The sequence below is a fragment of the Geotrypetes seraphini genome, chromosome 3 (genome assembly GCF_902459505.1).
Source record: "Geotrypetes seraphini chromosome 3, aGeoSer1.1, whole genome shotgun sequence".
Taxonomy (NCBI): domain Eukaryota; kingdom Metazoa; phylum Chordata; class Amphibia; order Gymnophiona; family Dermophiidae; genus Geotrypetes; species Geotrypetes seraphini.
In genome coordinates this window covers 148,456,650-148,476,752 of record NC_047086.1, presented here as the reverse complement: position 1 = coordinate 148,476,752, position 20,103 = coordinate 148,456,650, and the positions used below count along the sequence as shown (strand labels likewise).

The 20,103-nt window shown below is 43.1% G+C and overlaps 1 protein-coding gene across 7 annotated transcripts in view; it reads right to left on the bottom strand.

Annotated features, from left to right (window-relative positions):
* TBC1D32 (TBC1 domain family member 32) overlaps window positions 1–20,103 on the bottom strand; it is a 301,306-nt gene that overhangs the window by 153,903 nt on the left and 127,300 nt on the right. For all 7 annotated transcript variants that reach the window (XM_033939045.1, XM_033939043.1, XM_033939042.1 and 4 more), the window contains one exon: window positions 16,732–16,820. In XM_033939045.1, coding sequence (XP_033794936.1) covers window positions 16,732–16,820 — 89 coding nt within the window. The remainder of the gene's footprint in view (window positions 1–16,731; window positions 16,821–20,103) is intronic.

Genomic DNA, 20,103 nt, shown 5'->3' with positions numbered 1-20,103 from the left:
GCATAGACGAACCCCTGCTGACACTTCCATCTCTCCCTCCCATTAGAACATCGTCGACTGCAAAACCAATATACCTGCAAACGGCAGCGTCGGCAAAAATCTAATCAGGCTGCTTCGTGGTCTTCTCTTCTCCCTCCTGGGCATTCCCCTGTCACATCACTGATAATGTCATCAGCAACACAGCACACAGAACATCCGGGAGAGAGAAGAGAAGGCCGCAAAGCATTTGCTGATGCTGCCGTTTGCAAGGTATATTGGTTTTGCGGTCAGCGGCATTCTAATGGGTGGGAGAGATGGAAATGTCAGTGTGGATTCGGCTGCGCAAGGGGGGATAGAAAGATGCTGCATGGGGAGGGGGGATGAGAGAAAGGGAGGGATTGAAGCCGAACTTGTGTTCTATTATGATGGAACGTTACAAGCATGGAAAGAAAAAGAATGGACAGTAACTGCAATCAGCAATTACATACAATAAACAGATTTACATTTCTGCATTAAAGAACTATAAGGGTTTTGCTGCACAAGGGATGGGATGGGAGGGAGGGAAGGCACAAAGGGATGGTTGACAGGGGAGGAAAGGCTACATATGGAGGGGGGTGAGAAAGGAAAGAGGAAGAATTGGGTGGAAGAGAGGAAAGGAGTGATGATAATTGTACATGAAAAAAAGAAGACCTACCCCAAAAATATGACCTAGTGTATTTTTTGGACCCAAAATTAATATAATACAGTGTCTTTTTTGGGGGGAAACATGGTAGTCCCTCTTTTAATATGGCCTATCGAGGAAATTTCAGGCCTTTGGATATAATAGAATTGAAGTCTAGGAGTGATCACCCTTATGAATTGGATTGCATGGGAAAGAATACATGTCCTCCCCATCCATCTCGCCCTCTCCAAGAGTCCAATCTTTTCTGCCTCCTCCACACTTTCTCTCTCTCTCTCTCTTTGCCTCTTCCCTCGAGTGACATCCTTCCTTCCCACTCCCCAACCCACGTTCTCTCCTCATGCACCATTTCTCCCTCTCCTCCACCCATGTCCATTTCTCCCTCTCTCACTCCTCCTGTAACAATGTTCCTTTCTTCTCTCCCCCCAACCCCACTCACAGCTAATATGCTCTCTCCCCATTTACCATCTCACCCTCCCCTCCAGTGTGTAGCATCTTTCCTTTCCCTACCCTTCTGCCAGGTCCAGCAGCACCTCTTCACCCTTCCCTTTCCCTGCCCCCTGTCCAGCAGCACCTCTTCCTCTCCCCATGTCCAGCAGAACCCCTTCTCCCTTCATCCTCCCCTTCCCCATCCAGCAGTACCCCTTCTTCCTTCACTTTCCCTCCTTCCCTACCAAGCAGCACTTCTCCTGTCTAGTAGCAGCTCAGTGTGCTTTTAACTTGGCCAGAGAACTGCCGCAAGGATTAATTTAGACACGGTTTTCATCAACAGCTTCAGGGCCTTTGCTAGGCCAGCCCATTTCAATGATGCAATTTCCTCTTTCGAAGTCGCATCATTTGAAATGGGCCGGTCTAGCAAAGGCCCCGAGGCTGTTGATGAGAACCGCGTCTAAATTAATCCTTGCGGCATCTCTCTGGCCAAGCTAAAAGCACACTGAGCTGCCGCTGCTATTCCAGGGGTGCTCAAAAGACACGGAAGGCAGGAGTCCAGGGAGAAACGTGGCGAGAGGCAAGTCAGCTGGCTAGTGATTCTCTTCCTCCTCTGTGAGCCTGCGCCACACTTGTAATCTCAGGAGGCACACTAGTGTGCCGCAGCACACAGTTTGCACTACACTGGGTTACAGGTTACAATTTACACAGGGTTTGTCATGATTTCAGTACAAATTTCTGATATGAGTTTTTTCCTAGCAAGACACATATTAAAGGTCTAATACATACAGTTTACCGTGCAAGTTTTTCAGTACAAGTTTTATCCTAATTGACACAGAGACAGTTTACAGGTTGGATTTGCCATAGTTATAGTACAAGATTTTACCTTACAAGCTTTCCATAAGTGGCATATACCAGGTTCTGGTGCCAATGTACATTTCTTTGTAATCCATTGGTCAAGGGCAAGGGGTTACGTGAAGAAGTATGTTTTTATTGCTTTCCTAAAGTTGAGGAGTCCTTCAAGGGATCTGATCTGCAGGGGCAGTCGATTCCAGGGGTTCGGTATGTAGTGGGAGTAGGAACGCAGTTGCAGTTGCAGAGCATGTCCAGAAGACATTTTGAGGCATATTTCAGCCTGGGAGTGGAGAGACCGGTTCGGTACATATGGAGGAAGCTTTGCCATCACATAGCCCAGCACTATATCATGTAAGAATTTGAACACTAGAATCATGCTCTTGAAGACACAATGTTTGACTACAGTCAGCCAGTGAGCCAACGCTAGGGCCTAGGAGACAGGGTCGTGGGCATGGAGGTTTTTTAGAAGCCTGATCGCTGTGTTTTGAACACACTGGAGATGAAGTACATTTTTCGCCATGAGATCACTGAATAGTATATTGCAGTAATCCATATGGGAGAGTACTAAGGCATAGAGTAGTTGGTCAAAGTCATACTCTGAAAAGTATTTCCTTATTTTTCAGAGTTGTCATAGGTAGTAATATGAGGAAGATACCACTTGGGAGATATGGTTGGAAAATGACAGGTTGCCGTCAAGGTGTATTCCTGGGCTGCACAATTGGACTTTTGCAGTTAAAGTAGTCAAGACCCAGCACAGCGAGGGACAGGGGCAGTGTTCTTTGTGGATCAAAAGGAGTTACATCTTGGAGGCATTTAGTTGTAGTTTAGTGATAGACATCCAGTTTTTGATTTCCAAGAGGCAGTTTAGGAGTTTCGCAATCTGGGCATCACCGGCTTCTCCTAGCAGTATGTACAGTTGGATGCCATCCGTGAAGAAGTGAATCTCTATTTGATATTTGAGTGCTATGTCTAAGACAGGTCTAACATAGAGATTGAATAGTAGGGGAGGATAGCAGAGCCCCCCTGTGGAACACCATGTTGATTGGTTTCAGTTTTGATAGCACATCATTGAGCAGAATGCTTTGGGATCACTTCTTCCTTCTTCTCCCTTGGGACTACTTAACCCAGCTCTGGCCCTGCCTCTTATATTCCTGGCAGCTGCTTCCCTGACTTCACCCCTTCCATGACACATCCCCCTAGGGAGGAGCTACATATGTTAATATGGCTCTGACACTGTGAGGGAGTATCTAGCAGGGGGAGTGGTAGCATCCTATAGACTCCCTCACATAGCCATTAGTGCAAACCCCCGTTAACTGGTTAGTTTTGTTTAGTAAACAGGCCCAAGTACTTTCTAATTTCATATAACATAATTTATGTAGGATTGTTAAGCTTCATTTCAATTACACATGCTTTTCAATACATTTAAGACTTATACAAAGTCAAAATGGAGCATTCCCAGTCTGAGCTCAAGAAACATTTTTGTATGGTTGTTCAAGTACTTCGGGAACTGAGAAGTTCTATTAGAATTATGTACACCTCTCTTACGTTGCATTCTTCTTTATTTTAAATTAAACAATAAAGCAAACACTTCTAGTTGATGCTATAAGCACTCTTGTGGAACTTTTCCATTATATCTGAATACACTTAGAGATCACAAAAGATGACCTAGAGGTATGAGTAGTCAAATAGCTTAAAATGCTTATTTGCTTTACATCATTCATGCACTTGTGCTTGCATTTGTATGGATATCACACAGCAAATTACTGAGAAGCTGAATGAATACTTGTACCAACAAACTAATACTCCCTTTGACTTTGGCTAAGCCACTTTAACATGCTAGGCCTAAGGCACAAGAAATGATATAATTATGTCAATATTTAGCTGCTACAGTCAATGTGTTTAAACTCTAGCTGCAACTGTCAAAAATATCTAGATATTAACAGCTACTATCAAAATAGTTCCTGGCTCTAAATATCCAGGTAAGGCAGCCAGCACTACAGGCTATCCAGAAAGTAACAATATTCAGTATGCTATCCTGACAATTTATCCAAATAACTTAGGACAGTCTGTTATCTGAACAGCACACTGAATATTGTCACTCTCCAGATACGTTCTGGGGCAAAGGTAGTTTGTAAGGATACTCAGAACTATCTAGATAGTGCTTCTGAATATCTTGTGAGTCTGCACCATTTATCTGTGAATATTGACTTGTCTGTGTCTAAATACCAAGTGTTAGGTGATAAGGAAATAGATGTTGACACCATTTATAACTGCTTCTTGGGTTTGTTTTCAGTGTTCTATTACAAGAAGAAATCTTGTCCGCAAGAGAAAGCATTTAGATATAATCTCAGTCTCTAAAACGCACTGCTGGTGCTCAAATTAATAACTGAATTGTGTCAAAGATAGCTTGCTTTTTGAGTTCATGAGACATAAAATATGCAGAGAGCATATCAAGGTGAGATTTAAAAAAATTCTTAGACTATGAGCTCACTTGGGACAGAAAAAGTGTCTGTATCCTATATAATAAAACCCTAGAGCGCGCATGCGCTCTTGAAAAATCGTGATCCCTGGCGCCGTGTTTTGTGATCCGTGGCCGCGTTCCATTTTAGAACGCGGCCAGGGATCACTCTGGCCACTCCCCTCCTCACTCACCAATCCGAAGCAAGCTCCTCACCAACCGGAAGCAAGCACCTCACCTCCCGCCCTTGCTCACCGCTGCCGCTGATCCTTCTCTTCGGGGCAGCCTGCGATTGTGGCCGGCTTTGGCGGGCCTCGCGGGCCACTTTCCAGCCTCGGTGCCACGTTCCCTCTGACGCACGGGATCGCGTCGGGAGGGAGCGTGCTTCCGGGATGGGGAGCAGCCTGTGAGGTTCGCTGGGGCCGGCCACCACGATTGCGGCCTGGAGCAGGCCAGAAGATGCCGGGATGCAGGGAAGGTAAGCAGGGGAATCAATACAGGGGGTCAGAGGGAGAGGGAAAGGGAGCTGCTTTGGGAAGGGGTGTGCTGGGGGGAGACAAAAGGGGCCATGGAGAGATAGGGAGAGGGAAAGGGGCTGCTTTGGGGGGGAGGTGTGCTGGGGACAGACAGTTTTGCACTGGGGGGAAGACAGAAGGGGCCATGGAGAGATAGGGAGAGGGAAAGGGGGCTGCTTTGGGGGGAGGGGTGTGCTGAAGGCAGACAGCTTTGCTTGGGGGGGGGGAGACAGAAGGAGAGAGAGATAAAGAAACACAGACAGACAGACACACATATATTCTAGCACCCGTTAATGTAACGGGCTTAACGACTAGTATAATCTATAAACTGTTTTAATTGGAAGACTGGGTGTCCAAGTGACAGTGTGTTACAAGCACTCGGGAGGTGTGTCACAGGGCCAGCACATAGCAAAATGGACTTTTTTTAAACTCTGCAATATGATTGACTCTTTCTCTTCTCCCCACCCTCCACCCCCATGAAATCAGCACAGCTCCACTCTTCTTTCCTCAATCCCCCTTCCTAAGTCCAGCATCCCTCCCCTCAGACCATCAAACCTTCTTTTTTTAGTAGTCTCTGTGATAAAAAGCTGCCTGAGCTGGCACCAGATCCTTCCCTCTGCCATATTACGCCCTCAAGTACACAGGAAATTGTCAGGGGGGGAGGGTCGAACACAGCTCTGTCTTTGTCTCAGGCATATGGCAGGGGCTGAGGGAAAAAAGGAGCAGTGCGGGACTTAAGGGGGGGCTGAGAAAACAAGGAAATGTATTGGCTCAAAAGGAAGAAGCTGAAGGAAAAAGAAACCTGAGCTGCATTCAGGGTGGGGACCGAGGGAAAAAGTGGGAGTGCTGCTGGATTTGGGAGGTGGAAGAAGGATAAAGAGGAAGTGGAATTGGATTTATAGAGGGCTGAGGGATTAAAAGAGAGAGTTGCTGGATTTATGGGAGGGCTGAGGGAAGAAGAGGTTCCGAGCTTGAGTAGAGTTTGGGGAAAAAAAAGGAGAAAAGAGATATGCTGAACCCATGCAGGGGATAGTGAGGGATGGGGACAGATGTTTTGCCACAATAATATATTTTTATATTACCAATAAATTCCAATATATTTCTCTCATATAGACTGCAAAACCTTCAAGAGAACATTTTCTTTGTTTTAGGACTGCTCTGGGACAAAATCATACCCCAAACATAAGACAAGTCTCAAACTCTAACAAAATAATTATTAGCAAATTAACTTATCAACTAATCACTAAATTAGCCCTACAATATGGAAATATAGGGCTCGGTTAATGTCCTGATGTTCAGGACCAAGACACTGGACACGCCAATTATATTGGTCAGAACCTGAGAAGGCCTGATTATATCAAGAGGATTTTTTTAGCTCTCGGTACCTTCATGGAAAAGAAAATGGTCCATGCTAAATCAAAGGGAAGCTTGAGTGAAAAGTATCCTTAAAATGATCGATGCTCCTGAGAAAGAAAAGAGGTTTGAGATGGCCCAAAGGTCAAAAATTGAAAAGTCCCTGGATAACACCTGTTACGGTAAGTAACTGGGCTTTATCCCAGGAAAAGCAGGCGGCATATTCTCACATATAGGTGACCTACAAGCTAACCAGAATAGGATGGTAGGAGTGTTGGCATTTAGGAAAATAAATTTTGTAATACAATTTGGCCGAACCGGTCATCCTGTCTGGAATAGGATTCCAGACAATAGTGAGATGTGAAGGTATGAACCGTGGACCAAGTAGCAGCTTTGCATATTTCATCAATAGGAATAGAACAAAGGAGAGCTACTGAAGCTGCCATAGCTTAAACTTTATGGGCTGTGATCCGGCCTTCCAGTTGCAGCCGAGCCCGAGCATAACAAAAAGAGATGCAAGCAGCCAACCAGTTGGAAACTGTTCTCTTGGAAACAGGATGGCCCAACTTGTTTGGATCAAAGGAGACAAAAAAGTTGTGGAGAAGATCTATGCGATTTAGTCCTTTGCAAATAGTATGCCAAAGCATGCTTGCAATCCAGAGTATGAAGAGCTGTTTCTCCCAGTTGAGAATGAGGCTTGGGAAAAAATACTGGAAGTACAATTGATTGGTCGAGATGAAATTCTGTTACAACTTTGGGTAAGAATTTTGGATAGGTACGGAGTACCTCCTTATCATGATCGAATACTGTAAATGGTGGATCCGCTACCAAAGCTTGTAGTTCACTAACTCTGCGAGCAGACGTGAGAGAGATGAAGAAGACTACCTTCCAAGTGAACAGGCCACAAACTCAAGTGTATGTACACGAACGCAAGGAGCCTAAGGAATAAGATGGATGAATTAGAAGCTATGGCACAAAAAGATAACGTGGACATCATCGGCATCACGGAAACATGGTGGATTGAGGAAAACGTCTGGGACACTGTGCTACTGGGATACAAACTATACTGCAGAGACAGAGTGGCTCAAAAAGGTGGGGGCATTGCCATATACGTCAAAGAGGGAATTGAATCTACTGGAGAGAACACGCTACAACAGACGGATAAGTTAGAGTCTCTATGGTTCAAAATTCCGGGAACAAATGGGCTGGAAACAAAGATCGGCATCTACTACTGACCCCAAGGGCAGTCCAAAAAAATTGATGGAGAAATGACGGATGAGATTAAACGCAACTGCAAGGGAGGCAACACAGTTATCATGGGTGACTTCAACTATCTGAGGATACACTGGAACCTAGGCACCTCCGGCTGTACTAGGGTGACCAAGTTCCTGGATGCTGTAGGCGATTGATTCCTGGAACAACTTGTCAAGGAAAATACAAGAGGAAATGCAATTCTGGACTTAATTCTAAATGGACTGCGAGGACCGGCACAAGGTGTAGAAGTAGAAGGGACGCTGGGAAACAGCGATCAACATGATCTGTTTCGACCTATACGCAGGGGCAAAACATCAGTCCAGAATGATAGCCATGGCACTGAATTTCTGAAAAGGAAATTACGAAGGGATGAGATTCATGGTGGGGAAGAGGATAAGCACTATAAAAACGCTAGAGCAAACTTGGTCCCTTTTTAAGGACATAGTCACCGAGGTGCAAAATCTATATATACTGCATAACAACAAGGAATTCAAGAGGAAAAAGAACAAGGAACTGGCGTGGCTCACTGTAGAGGTAAAGGAAGCGATCAGAGACATGAAAACTTAGTTTAAGGAATAGAAAAGGTCAAGAACGGACGAAAACTGGAATAAGCACAAACAACATCAATGCAGGTGCCATAAGGCGGTAAAAGGGGCCAACAGAGACAAAGAGGAAAAAATAGGCAAGGAGGCGAAAAACTTCAAGCCGTTCTTTCGATATATTAAGTGGAAACAACCCGCGAAGGAAGCGGTGGGACCGTTCGATGACCATGGAATAAAGGGAGTGCTAAAGGAGGACAAAGCAATCGCCGACAAACTGAACACATTTTTTTGCATTTGTATTTACCGAAGAGGATATACACAGCATACCGGAACCCATCAGGCTATATGCTGGAAATGAAGACAGGAAACTGACAGGGTTGACGATCAGTCTAGAAGAGGTATGCAGGCAGATCAATAGTCTTAAGAGTGATAAATCCCCGGGACCAGATGGCATCTATCCAAGGGTCATCAAGGAACTGAAAGGGACTATAGCTGAACTGTTTTAACTAATAGCCAATCTGTCGATCAAATCGGGAAAGATTACGGAAGACTGGAAGGTGGCGAATGTTATGCCAATCTTCAAAAAAGGTACGAGGGGAGATCCGGGAAACTATAGATCAGTGAGTCTGACCTCAGTACCGGGAAAGATGGTGGAGGTGCTGATAAAGGACCGCATTATTGATCACCTTGATAGATACGGTCTGATGAGGACCAGCCAGCACAGCTTCAGCAAAGGCAGATCTTGTTTGATGAACTTGCTACACTTCTTCGAGGGAGTAAACAGGCAGATAGACAAGGGCGACCCGGTCGACATTGTATATCTGGATTTTCAGAAGGCATTCAACAAGGTTCCACATGAATGACTACTTTAGAAAATTGTGACCTATGGAATCGAGAGTGAAATACTCACGTGGATTAAAAAGTGGCTGGAGCATAGGAAACAGAGAGTGGGGGTAAATAGACAATATTCGGACTGGAAGAACGTCACCAGTGGGGTGCCGCAGGGCTCGGTGCTTGAACCCGTGCTCTTCAACATCTTTATAAACGCTCTGGACATTGCTACGACGAGTGAGGTGATTAAATTTGCGGAGAATACAAATTTATTCAGAGTAGTGAAGACACAGGGGGATTGCGAAGATCTGCAAAGTGACATAATCAAGCTCGAGAAATGGGCATCAACATGGCAAATGAGGTTCAATGTGGATAAGTGTAAAGTGATACAAAAATCTCATGCACGAATAAAGGATGTCCAGGGCGGTACTTGGAGAGACCTCCCAGGAAAGAGACTTGGGAGTTCTGATCGACAAGTTGACATAGCCGTCCGCGCAATGCACGGGGGCAGCGAAAAGGGCGAACAGAATGCTAGGAATGATAAAGAAGGGGATCACGAACAGATCGGAAGTTATCATAATGCTGTACAGGGCCATGGTGCGTCCTCATCTGGAGTACTGCGTTCAGCACTGGTCGTCATACATGAAGAAGGACACAGTACTACTCGAAAGGGTCCAGAGAAGAGCGACTAAAATAGTTAAGGGGCAGGAGGAGTTGCCGTACAGTGAGAGACTGGAGAAACTGGGCCTTTTCTCCCTTGAAAAGAGGAGACTGAGAGGGGACATGATCGAAATATTCAAAATACTGAAGGGAATAGACTTAGCAGATAAAGACAGATTGTTCACCCTCTCCAAGGTAGGGAGAACGAGAAGGCACTCTCTAAAGTTGAAAGGGGATAGATTCCATACAAACGTAAGGAAGTTCTTCTTCACCCAGAGAGTGGTGGAAAACTGGAACGCTCTTCTGGAGTCAGTTAAAGGGGAAAACACCCTCCAGGGATTCAAGACAAAGTTGGACAAGTTCCTGCTAAACTGGAACGTTCGCAGGTGAGGCTGGACTCATTTAGAGCACTGGTCTTTGACCTGGGGGCCGCTGCCTGAGCAGACTGCTGGGCATGATGGACCACTGGTCTGGCCCAGCAGTGTTAATTCTTATGTACTTAAGATGAGATGACCACCCTTGTTTCTTATGCTTCTCCTTCAGTTCCCTTTTCTTTATCCCTCTTCCTATTTTTCTTCTTATGGTTATATTAGAAATATGTAATACTCAGATTGGTGTACATTTGATATTGTTCACTTTGACTTGCTATTTCTTTATCTGAATTGTTGTACCTTTTGTACTCGGATTTCTGTTTTCTTTTGTATTTGAACAAAACGTTTCAATAAAATTTCATGTAAAAAAAAAAAGATGAGTCATAGACATTGGTTCAAATGGAGGCTTCATCAGATGAACAAGCACAACATTAAGATCCTATACCACTGGAGGTGGTTTAACATTGAAAAGTCCTTTCATAATCTGGAAACCACAGGATGAACAGAGAGAGGTTTCCCATCTAATGGTTGATGAAAAGTAGCAATTGTACTGAGATGGACTCTCACGGAGGTGGATTTGAGTCCAGTTTGAGATACATGAAATAGATAATCCAGAAACAAAGACAAGGAGGCAGACTGGGATTCCTAGTGATGAAGATTGCACCAAGTATAAAACATAGCCCATTTCTGAGTGTAAAACTGTCTTGTGGCTGGTTTTCTGGAAGCATCCAAAATGTTTCTGACAGACTGAGAAAACTGCTGGTTGGGATGAAGAAGAGAACCGTGACTCTGTGTAAGCAGAGACGGAAATATTGGTAGAAAAGTAGTTCCCTGCTTCTGAGTTGAAGTAGAAGGGAGATCCAAGGTTGTCTGGGCCACCAAGGAGCTATCAGAATCATGGTGGCATGTTCCTGTTTGAGTCTGACAAGTGTCTTTTTTTTTTTTATAATTCTTTATTCATTTTTAAAACTTTCAATAAGTGTAATATAAGATAAAATCATTTTACATTTTAACATCATTTAATATTCTACCAAAGTCTAATTCACATCAAATAACCCCCCCCCCCAATATCCAACAATTATCTTTAAACATAAGAAACAAAGTATTTCCACTCCCCACCCCCAACTTAGACGTGTATGTTCAAAGGGGAAAAAAAAAATATATATATATATATATATATTCATTCTTTACAATATTTTGTTAATGGCTCCCATACATCCCTAAATTTCTTAAAATGCCCCTGCTGTATGGCTATTACATGTTCCATTTTAATTATGTGGCACAAAGAATTCCACCAAAAATTATAACTCAGCTGGTCCCAATTTTTCCAGTTTTTCATAATATGCTGTATGGCAACCCCTGTCATAATGAGTAAAAGTTTATTATTATTAGAAGTTATTTGGCTCTTAGCTCTCATTGTACCAAATAATACAGTATCGTATGATAATGCCACCGGATTTTCCAATAAATTATTCATTTGACCCCCAAATGGATTTCCAAAAGCTAAGTATCAATGGACAATAGAATAGTAAATGATCTAATGTTCCAGCTTCGAGATGACAGTGCCAGCATCTATTAGACTTAGAGCTATCTAATTTTTGTAAACAAACTGGGGTCCAAAATGCTCTATGTAACAAGAAAAAACAAGTTTGTCTCATAGATGCCAAGTGTCTTAAGAATAAGTGGAAATGGAGGAAATGCAAGGAGGAATTTGTTAGTCCATTTCAGAAGAAAAGCATCTGCCTCCAGGTGATGAGGAAAGTATAGTCTGGAGCAGAACTGGGGCAGTTTGTTGTTGTGGGGAGACACGAAAAGGTCTATTTGAGGAGTCCCCCATTGAGAGAAAATTTGATGAAGAGTTGAAGAATTTAGTGTCCATTCGTGCAGTTGTAGAATGAAACTTAGTCTGCCAGTGAATTTTTCTCCTCCTGTTGTGGGGAATTGCCCAATTCCAAATTTTCTGAGCTTCCTGGCAAAGGGGATGAGACCCTGTTCCTCCCTACTTGTTCACGTAGTACATGGCTACTTGATTGTCTGTACAAATGAGAATGACTTCATCTTGAAGAAGATGCTGAAAAATTTTGAAAGCATTGAAAATTGTTCTGAGTTCCAACAGATTTATGTGATGGCGACGATCTGTGATGGACCAATGGCCTTGAGTACGGAGACCATATAGATGAGCCCCCCAAGTGTATGTTGACAAATCTGTCATGAGAATCTTCTGGTGAGGGGGCATTTGGAACAGCAAACCTCTGAAAAGATTGGAAGAAAGCATCCACCATTGAAAATATTGCCGCAGAAAAGATGTTACTGTAATGTGCTGTGAGAGCGGGTCGAGAGCCTGCAACCACTGAGAAGCTAGTGTCCACTGAGGAATCCTTAGGTGAAGTCTGGCAAAAGGAGTCACGTGAACTGTAGAGGCCATGTGATCCTGACGTTGTTGGGGAAGAAATGCTCTGAGTTGTACAGTATCCAGAAGAGCTCCAATAAATTGCAGAGTCTGAGAAGGCTGCAACTGAGATTTTGGAAAGTTGATTTTGAATCTCAAATTCTGTAAAAACAGTATAGTGTGTTGTGTCACTACGGTAACACCTTGAAACGTAGGGTTTTTGATGAGCCAATTGTCCAGATTTGGAAACACATGAAATCTGTGGTTTCGTAAGGCTGCTGCTACTACTACCAGACACTTGGTAAAAACTCTGGGAGATGATGCAAGGCCAAAAGGTAGAACCTTATATTGATAATGTTGATTTCCCACCCGGGTGAATAGGAATCGGAGTGTAAGTCTCCTTGAGAACCAGCAGGGGATATAATGATGTCAGAGACAGCATCCAAATCTTTTCTTTGACAAGAAATTTGTTGAGGGCTCTGAGGTCCAATATCGGCCCAACACCTCCCGTCTTCTTCGGGATAAGGAAATACCAGGAATAAAACCCCGTGTTCTGCTGGTCCAATGGAACCTTCTCGATGGCATTGAAGATGAGCAGATCTTCGACTTCCTGGAGAATAAGAGGGCAGATCTTCGACTTCCTGGAGAAGAAGAGAGGAGTGAAGAGGATTGGAAGGAAACTCTCTTAGAGGATGATCTAGAGGAATCTGGAGGAAATGAAGATAATAACCTCCTCAAATGATATTGAGAACCCAGAGATCGGAGTTGCCATCAATGATGGTAGTGAAGCAGACAACCTCTGATGGGAAGAGAGAGAGACAGAGATATATTGATTGAAATTATGCTCTCCAGGAGATGGTCAAAAAGGCTGATTTTACATGGGAGCAGCAGGGGTCTGAGATTTTTGAGGACGTTGCTGACATTGCTTTTTCTGCTGTGGTCTGGAGAGAGGAGCAGACTTTGTGGTATAACGCTTTTGATATGAGGAAGATGGTTTGTAAGGCTTAAAAGCGGACAACTTAGACTTAGGCTTGAGCAACGAGTTAAAAGACTTTTCATGTTCTGAAAGCTTTTTCGTTGCATTTTCAATCATATCCCCAAAAAGTTCATCTCCCAGACAAGGGATATTGGCTAACTGGTCTTGAAGGTTAGGATCCATATCCACCACTCTTAACCAAGAAAATCTTCTCATGGCCACAGAGATTGCAGACCCTCTAGAAGACAGCTCAAAAGCATCATAAGAGGATTGAACCAAGTGCTGTCTAAGCTGCACAAGAGAATGAAACATGCTTAAAATCTGACTTTCGGTGTGCTGGCAGATATTTGAAGCAAGTTGGAATGGTTTTGACCCAGTACTTCAAATATCACGTGAAATAAAAGTTGTAATTGATGACTCTATTAGCCAGCATAGCATTCTAGTAGAGACGTCTGCCAAACTTATCCATTGATCTACCTTCACATCCTGGAGGAACAGTGGCTTAGACTTTAGAAGGGGCAGATTTCTTGAGAGTGGATTCCACTACACGAGACTGGTGAGAGAGCTGAGGCTTGTTGAAACCAGGAGTAGGGATAATTCTATATTGAGAATCCAGCTTTTTAGGAGTTGCTGGTACAGAATAAGGAGAGTCCCAATTCTTACGAAGTCTCCTTCAGGATACCTTGCAGAGGAAGTTTGAGTAGTTCCTTTGGAGGATGTTTGATATCCAAGGTTTCAATATATTCCTTTGACTACTTGGAATCCGCCTCCAAGTTCACTGTGAGGTCTTTCCCCATTTGTCTGATAAAACAAATAAACAAGACTGGCTCAGAAGATGAAGGTTTCCTATGAGTAGAAGAGCGAGGGGAATGCTCTGCCTAGGAACCATATGTTTCTGTAGAAGATGGAGATACCTCATGAACATCTTGAAGATGGAGATACAAATCTTCAGGAATGGAGGAAGAATGGTACCTACATTTTGAGCGATACCAACTCGAAGCAGGTGACACAGATCTCTTATGCTTAACTGAGTGCAAAGGAGAAATACGCTTAGATTTAGTAGATGGAGGGCGTGGAGATGAATATCTAAAACGACTGGATCTATGCCCAGAGGAATGTCGTTTCTTAAGCCTATGCTCTGAAGAAGTTGCTTTGGTGAAGGTGTCCCAAGTTTCGAACAGCACAGCTTCGGCAAAGGAGTCCTATGCTCAGAGGAGTGACGTTTTGATGAAGGAGACCCGATGCCTGGAGGAGTGATGCTTCGTTGAGGAAGATCGATGTCAAGAAGCATGGATCAATGAAGATGACCGGTGCCGTGGAGGCGGTATGAATGAGGCACAGGTGGCATCTGCATCTCGCATGGAGCGATGCACAGGCTGGGCTTGTATCAGCGGAGCTGACATGGGAGTGAGCATCTGGAATATGTCCCCAAACTCCTATTTAAAGAGAGCATCGAGCTTCTCTTTGAAGGCTTGCACCGATATCTGTGGCTTGGACGCCAGTATCAATGGTGCTATGGCTCGCTCCGGGGAAGACGACATCGAAGAAGATGTTCCCCTCGAAGTGAAAGCGAGCCGCATCAGTGGTCTGTTTGGTCAGTAAGATTTGACTCTGTACCTTTGTGGCTTGAGACACTATCTGAGAAAGTGGTGACTTCTAAGCTGGCTTCAAGAAAAAATATGTAGAAGAAATATGTAAAAAGAATACGTAGATAAGATACGCAGAAAAAATACGTATAATCAAAATGAAAAAGAAGAGGGAGCGGGAAGGCAAAAACTGAATGAAGACCATTTCACACACGACTTCCTGGCTCTGCGGAAAAGGGGCCTGGAAGAACAGTAAATATTCTTCTGTTACTGGGTCATCAACCTGGGGCTCCTTTTACTAAGGTGCGCTGGCGTTTTTAGCGCACGCACAAGATTAGCGTGTGCTAGTCAAAAAATTACCACCTGCATAAAAGGAGGCGGTAGCGGCTAGCATGCGCTAAAACCGCTAGCGCACCTTTGTAAAAGGAGCCCCTGGTCTCTAAGCTGATTAAAGTTTTACAATCCGCGGAAAGAAAATACGAGCAGCAGCCAGCATACAATTTTAAACATGTCTTCATTGCATTTTCTAAGCTCAGCCACCTAACTGAAACATGCTCGATAATCTGTTTATTTTCAGAATTACAATTTTAAAAAAAGATACTCACATAGTTCACATTTTTGTTTTATACTTTTGTCAAGCCAGTGGTGCAGATCAACTGTCATATCTTCTAGGAAATTATTTTTCAGCAGCACATGCAATATTGTGAGCAATATGGCAAGGACATCTTATAACAAATAGTTTTATTTTTATTTTCTACCCTATTTTTGATGCAATTTTGTCTTCTCACATTTAACACTTGTGTTATCAACCATAAACCCTATATATTTTTATTTGGGAAATATTGTGCCTAAGTTCAGTGAAAAACATTGTTTAAACACCGGTTTTCACCGATTTTCAAGGTGCATAAAAAATTGGCACTGGAACGCATTTCCATAGGTGCTTTATGGTGCCTAATGCCATTGCTGACATGGCTAATGTCAAGTGGCATTAAGTGGCATCTTTCCCGCAAAAGTTTCCAAACCATTTCATGGCATATAAACAAACATTTTACAACTTATCTTATTCCGCCACTCTAGCAAAGGCACAGGAGCAAGTCCATGTAACATAACAGTCTGTTCACTGCCCTGTACTGTCACCAGAAAATTCTGAACATTTGAAGCATTAATGCCAGTGGTTATGCCCATATCTAGAAATTCTGTGTAAACACATTATCTTGTTGCATCAAAAATTCAGACTGCGATGAGATTCATTTTCTCTAAACTGCTATCATTTGAACTATTGGATAGCAAAGAATATTTATATGGATAACAGGGCCAGAGCCATTTGAATACTGCTCACTTTATGGTTAGGTAAAGCATACCCATTGTTTTATACTTCCTCCACACTCAGCATAATTGTTTTCAGGAATACGTGGAGGTAGGGCAGGGATAGGACAAATATACGTTTGTATTTTCAAACCTGTGCATCTTGTTTTTAGTTGGAAATCGTGTCTGTAAGAAAAGTAGGCAGAAGTCTCTGCTGGTGAATTTTTCATAGAGCATTTACAATGTGAATGTATGTGTATACCCTTCACTCTCCAATCTGATAGACAGACTGCAGGTATAAAGTCAGACTTGAATTGAGGATGGCAATTGAAAATTAGGGCTCCTTTTACTAAGCTGCGTTAGGGTTTAACTTGCGGAATAGTGCGCGCTAGACTTTAATGCCAGCATTGAGCTGGTGTTAGTTCTAGCTGCGTAGCACGCAGTAATTTCCTGCTTGCACTAAAAACACTAGCACCTTAGTAAAAGGAGCCCTTAGTCTCTTAACACTGTTTGTTACTAAATTAAAACAGTATACTGTATGCATCTTACCTTAGACCAAAGATATGTGATTGCTCATAGTTGAACAAGGAGTGAATTTTTGCTTCTGAATTCAGGATGATAAGTCTATCAATAATATCCTAAAAGAAGAAATAAAACAAGTAATAGTTTGGAATTTTCAGATTTCTTGCTAAGTCTAAAAAACCAAGAATAATATACATTTAGCAGCATTGTTTTGCTAAATAAAATAATCATGGTGAAAACTACCTCATATTTGCCAAGCCAGATGCCTACAAGCAAACTATATACAGAGCTAACAGTAAGAAATTGGCAGCATTATAAAGAAAGTGTTGGTACAAAAGTCAATAATTAACCCCCATTTTTATCAAGCTGCATTAGAGGTTTTTAGTTTAGGCCAGCGAGTTAAGTGCTATGATGCTCATAGGAATTCTATGAGCATTGGAGCATTTATCCCCCTGGACCGCAGTAGAAACCTCTACCGCAGCTGTGTAAAAGCTTATAATTTCTAAATGTGAAACAAAACATTAAGGAGGCAATTCTGTAACAGAGTGCCTCCATTTAGGCATCCTAATGTTGAGCAGGGAACTTTTTTATAATGGCATCTAGGCATTCCAAACATGTTACAGAATACTGGCATAAAGTTGAATTGGAACATCTAAATTTAGATGCAAGTACTTACTCCATGCAACACACAGTTTTATAGTATTCTATAAGTTGCTTGAATAAGTTGGAGACATGTCCATCCCCCTCTCATATGTACTCCTCCTTGCATATGTACTATATGCACTTACACATGGCTTGCATTCACCCAGTTTTAGAATTGCCTTTTAAATGTCTGATCTTTAAGGCTTCCCCATTTTCAGGTGTCTCTTAGGCAATGTCCAATGCATCTCATGATGCACCAGGAAGGAGACCTAAGGCCCTGAGTGGCCTAGGTGCCTAAGGCCCCTCCTATGTACCTGGAAGAAGAAGGTCCACCATATTGAATAGGTGGGCCTGCTGGCCTTACTTCAGAAAGATACGGGGTTTGGGTGAATGTAGAGTGGGCTTAGGGGTGTTGGGGTGGGATGTTGAGGTTTTAGGGGGATGTTGGGGTGTATGGAGGGTGTCAGGAGTTCGGGGGTGGGCCTTGCGGCAGGAAAGAGTGGGCATCCCTCCTGCCAATCTCGGATTGGGGAGTTCAGGTGGGCTGGTGGTAAGAGGGAGTGGGAATCCCCCCTGTCAATTTCAGGATTGCATGTCAGGGGACTGGAGTGAGCGAGAGAGTGTGAGTGAGTGTGTGTCAGATTGAGAGGGGTTGGACAAGGAAAAATGAAACAAAAGTTTATACCCTGTCTGCTCACCCAGTACTTTACCAGTATGAGAAACAAAGAAAGAAAGTTAGCTCATCCTGCTATGGCCTCCTCAATTACTGCCTATCCCTAAACTAAACAGAAAAATGAGGGCTGTGGATGGGGTTCTCTTTACAAACATTATGAGATAACAAGAAATAATTTCAAAAGACAAAGGAAAATATTTTCTATATGTACTTGTAATGTGATACACGAGTTCCCTTGTTTCTCAAAAGTAATATTGTTTCATATTTGAACTGTGCATGCTGCTACTGCCCTCAAGTTGTAGAATTGAGGAACTGCTGTGTGCCAAAGAACACAACCTGCTTTAGTAAGGAGGATTTATGGAGAATCAATGCTATCATGCTATTAAGAGGACAAGCTTAGTATTACCAAAATGTTCAGCATTGTGAAATGCTTAGTATTACCAAAATGCTCGAAAACATCAGTCATCAAACTCTTTTTCACCAGTTTCTATTTGGATATATTTCTAGCACCTAGGTATTCTACCCAGGCAGTGGTTATCTTCTACCAGACTGCGATTTGATAGTTCATCCTGGCTGCTGTTCCATTTTTTGTTTCACATTCACAAGGGATAACAGAAGTAATGCCTGATTTTCTAACAGCAGTTATTTTTTTTAATAGAAATGTATTAATCTTTGTTTCCTATACACATAAAACAAAACAATCAAACCCACATATATTTCTTTCTCTCTCTATATATAAAAAAAGTCAATTGATTACAAAGTAATACCTACTAATATATGGGCTGTTCTTTATAGAACATAAGCAGTGCCTCTGCTGGGTCAAACCAGGGGTCCATCCTGCCCAGCAGTCCGCTCACGCGGCGGCCCATCAGGTCCAGGACCTGTATAGTGATCTCTATCTATACCCTTCTATCCCTTTTTTCTTCAGGAATTCATCCAATCCCTTCTTGAACCCTGATACTGTACCCTGTCCTGTCACACCCTCTGGAAGCGCATTCCAGGCATCCACCACCCTTTGGGTGAAGAAGAACTTCCTAGCATTGGTTCTGAATCTGTCCCCTCTTAATTTTTCCGTATGCCCTCTCGTTCTTGTAGTTTCGGAAAGTTTGAAGAATCTGTCCCTCTCCACTTTCTCTATGCCCTTCATGATCTTGTAAGTCTCTATCATGTCCCCTCTAAGTTTCCGCTTTTCCAGGGAAAAGAGCCCCAGTTTCTCTAATCTTACAGCATATGAAAGGTTTTCCATACCTCTTATCAATCGCGTCACTCTTTTCTGAACCCTCTCAAGTATCGCCATATCCTTCTTAAGGAACGGCGACCAATATTGGATGCAGTACTCCAGATGTGGGCGCACCATCGTCCGATACAACGGCAGGATGACCTCTTTCAATCTTGTTGTAATGCCTTTTTTGATAATACCCAGCATTCTATTCGCCCTCTTAGAGGCCGCTGTGCACTGTGCCAACGGCTTTATTGTGTTGTCCATTATTACCCCCAAGTCCTTTTCTTGGGCATTTTCACCCATTACCAGCCCTCCCATCATATAGCTGTACTTCAGGTTTCTGTTCCCTACATGCAAGACTTTACATTTCTCTACATTAAACTTCATCTGCCATTTCATCGCCCACTCTTCTAGCTTGTTCAGGTCCTTTTGTAATTCCTCGCAGTCCTCTTTAGTCCCAACTCCACTAAATAGTTTGGTGTCGTCTGCAAATTTTATTACTTCGCATTTTGTCCCTGTTTCTAGATCATTTATAAATATATTGAACAGCAGCAGTCCGAGTACCGACCCCTGCAGAACACTACTTGTGACCCTCCTCCAGTCAGAGTAGTGGCCCTTTACTCCCACCCTTTGCTTCCTACCTACCAACCAATTCTTGATCCATCTATGAACGTCTCCTTCCACCCAATGGTTCTTCGGTATCCGCAGTAGGCGTTCATGGGGTACCTTGTCAAAGGCCTTTTGGAAATCCAAGTATACGATGATTATGGGGTCCCCTTTGTCCATTTGTTTGTTAATTCCTTCAAAGAAGTGCAATAAGTTCGTTAGTCACAATCTTCCCTTGCAGAAGCCGTGCTGGCTT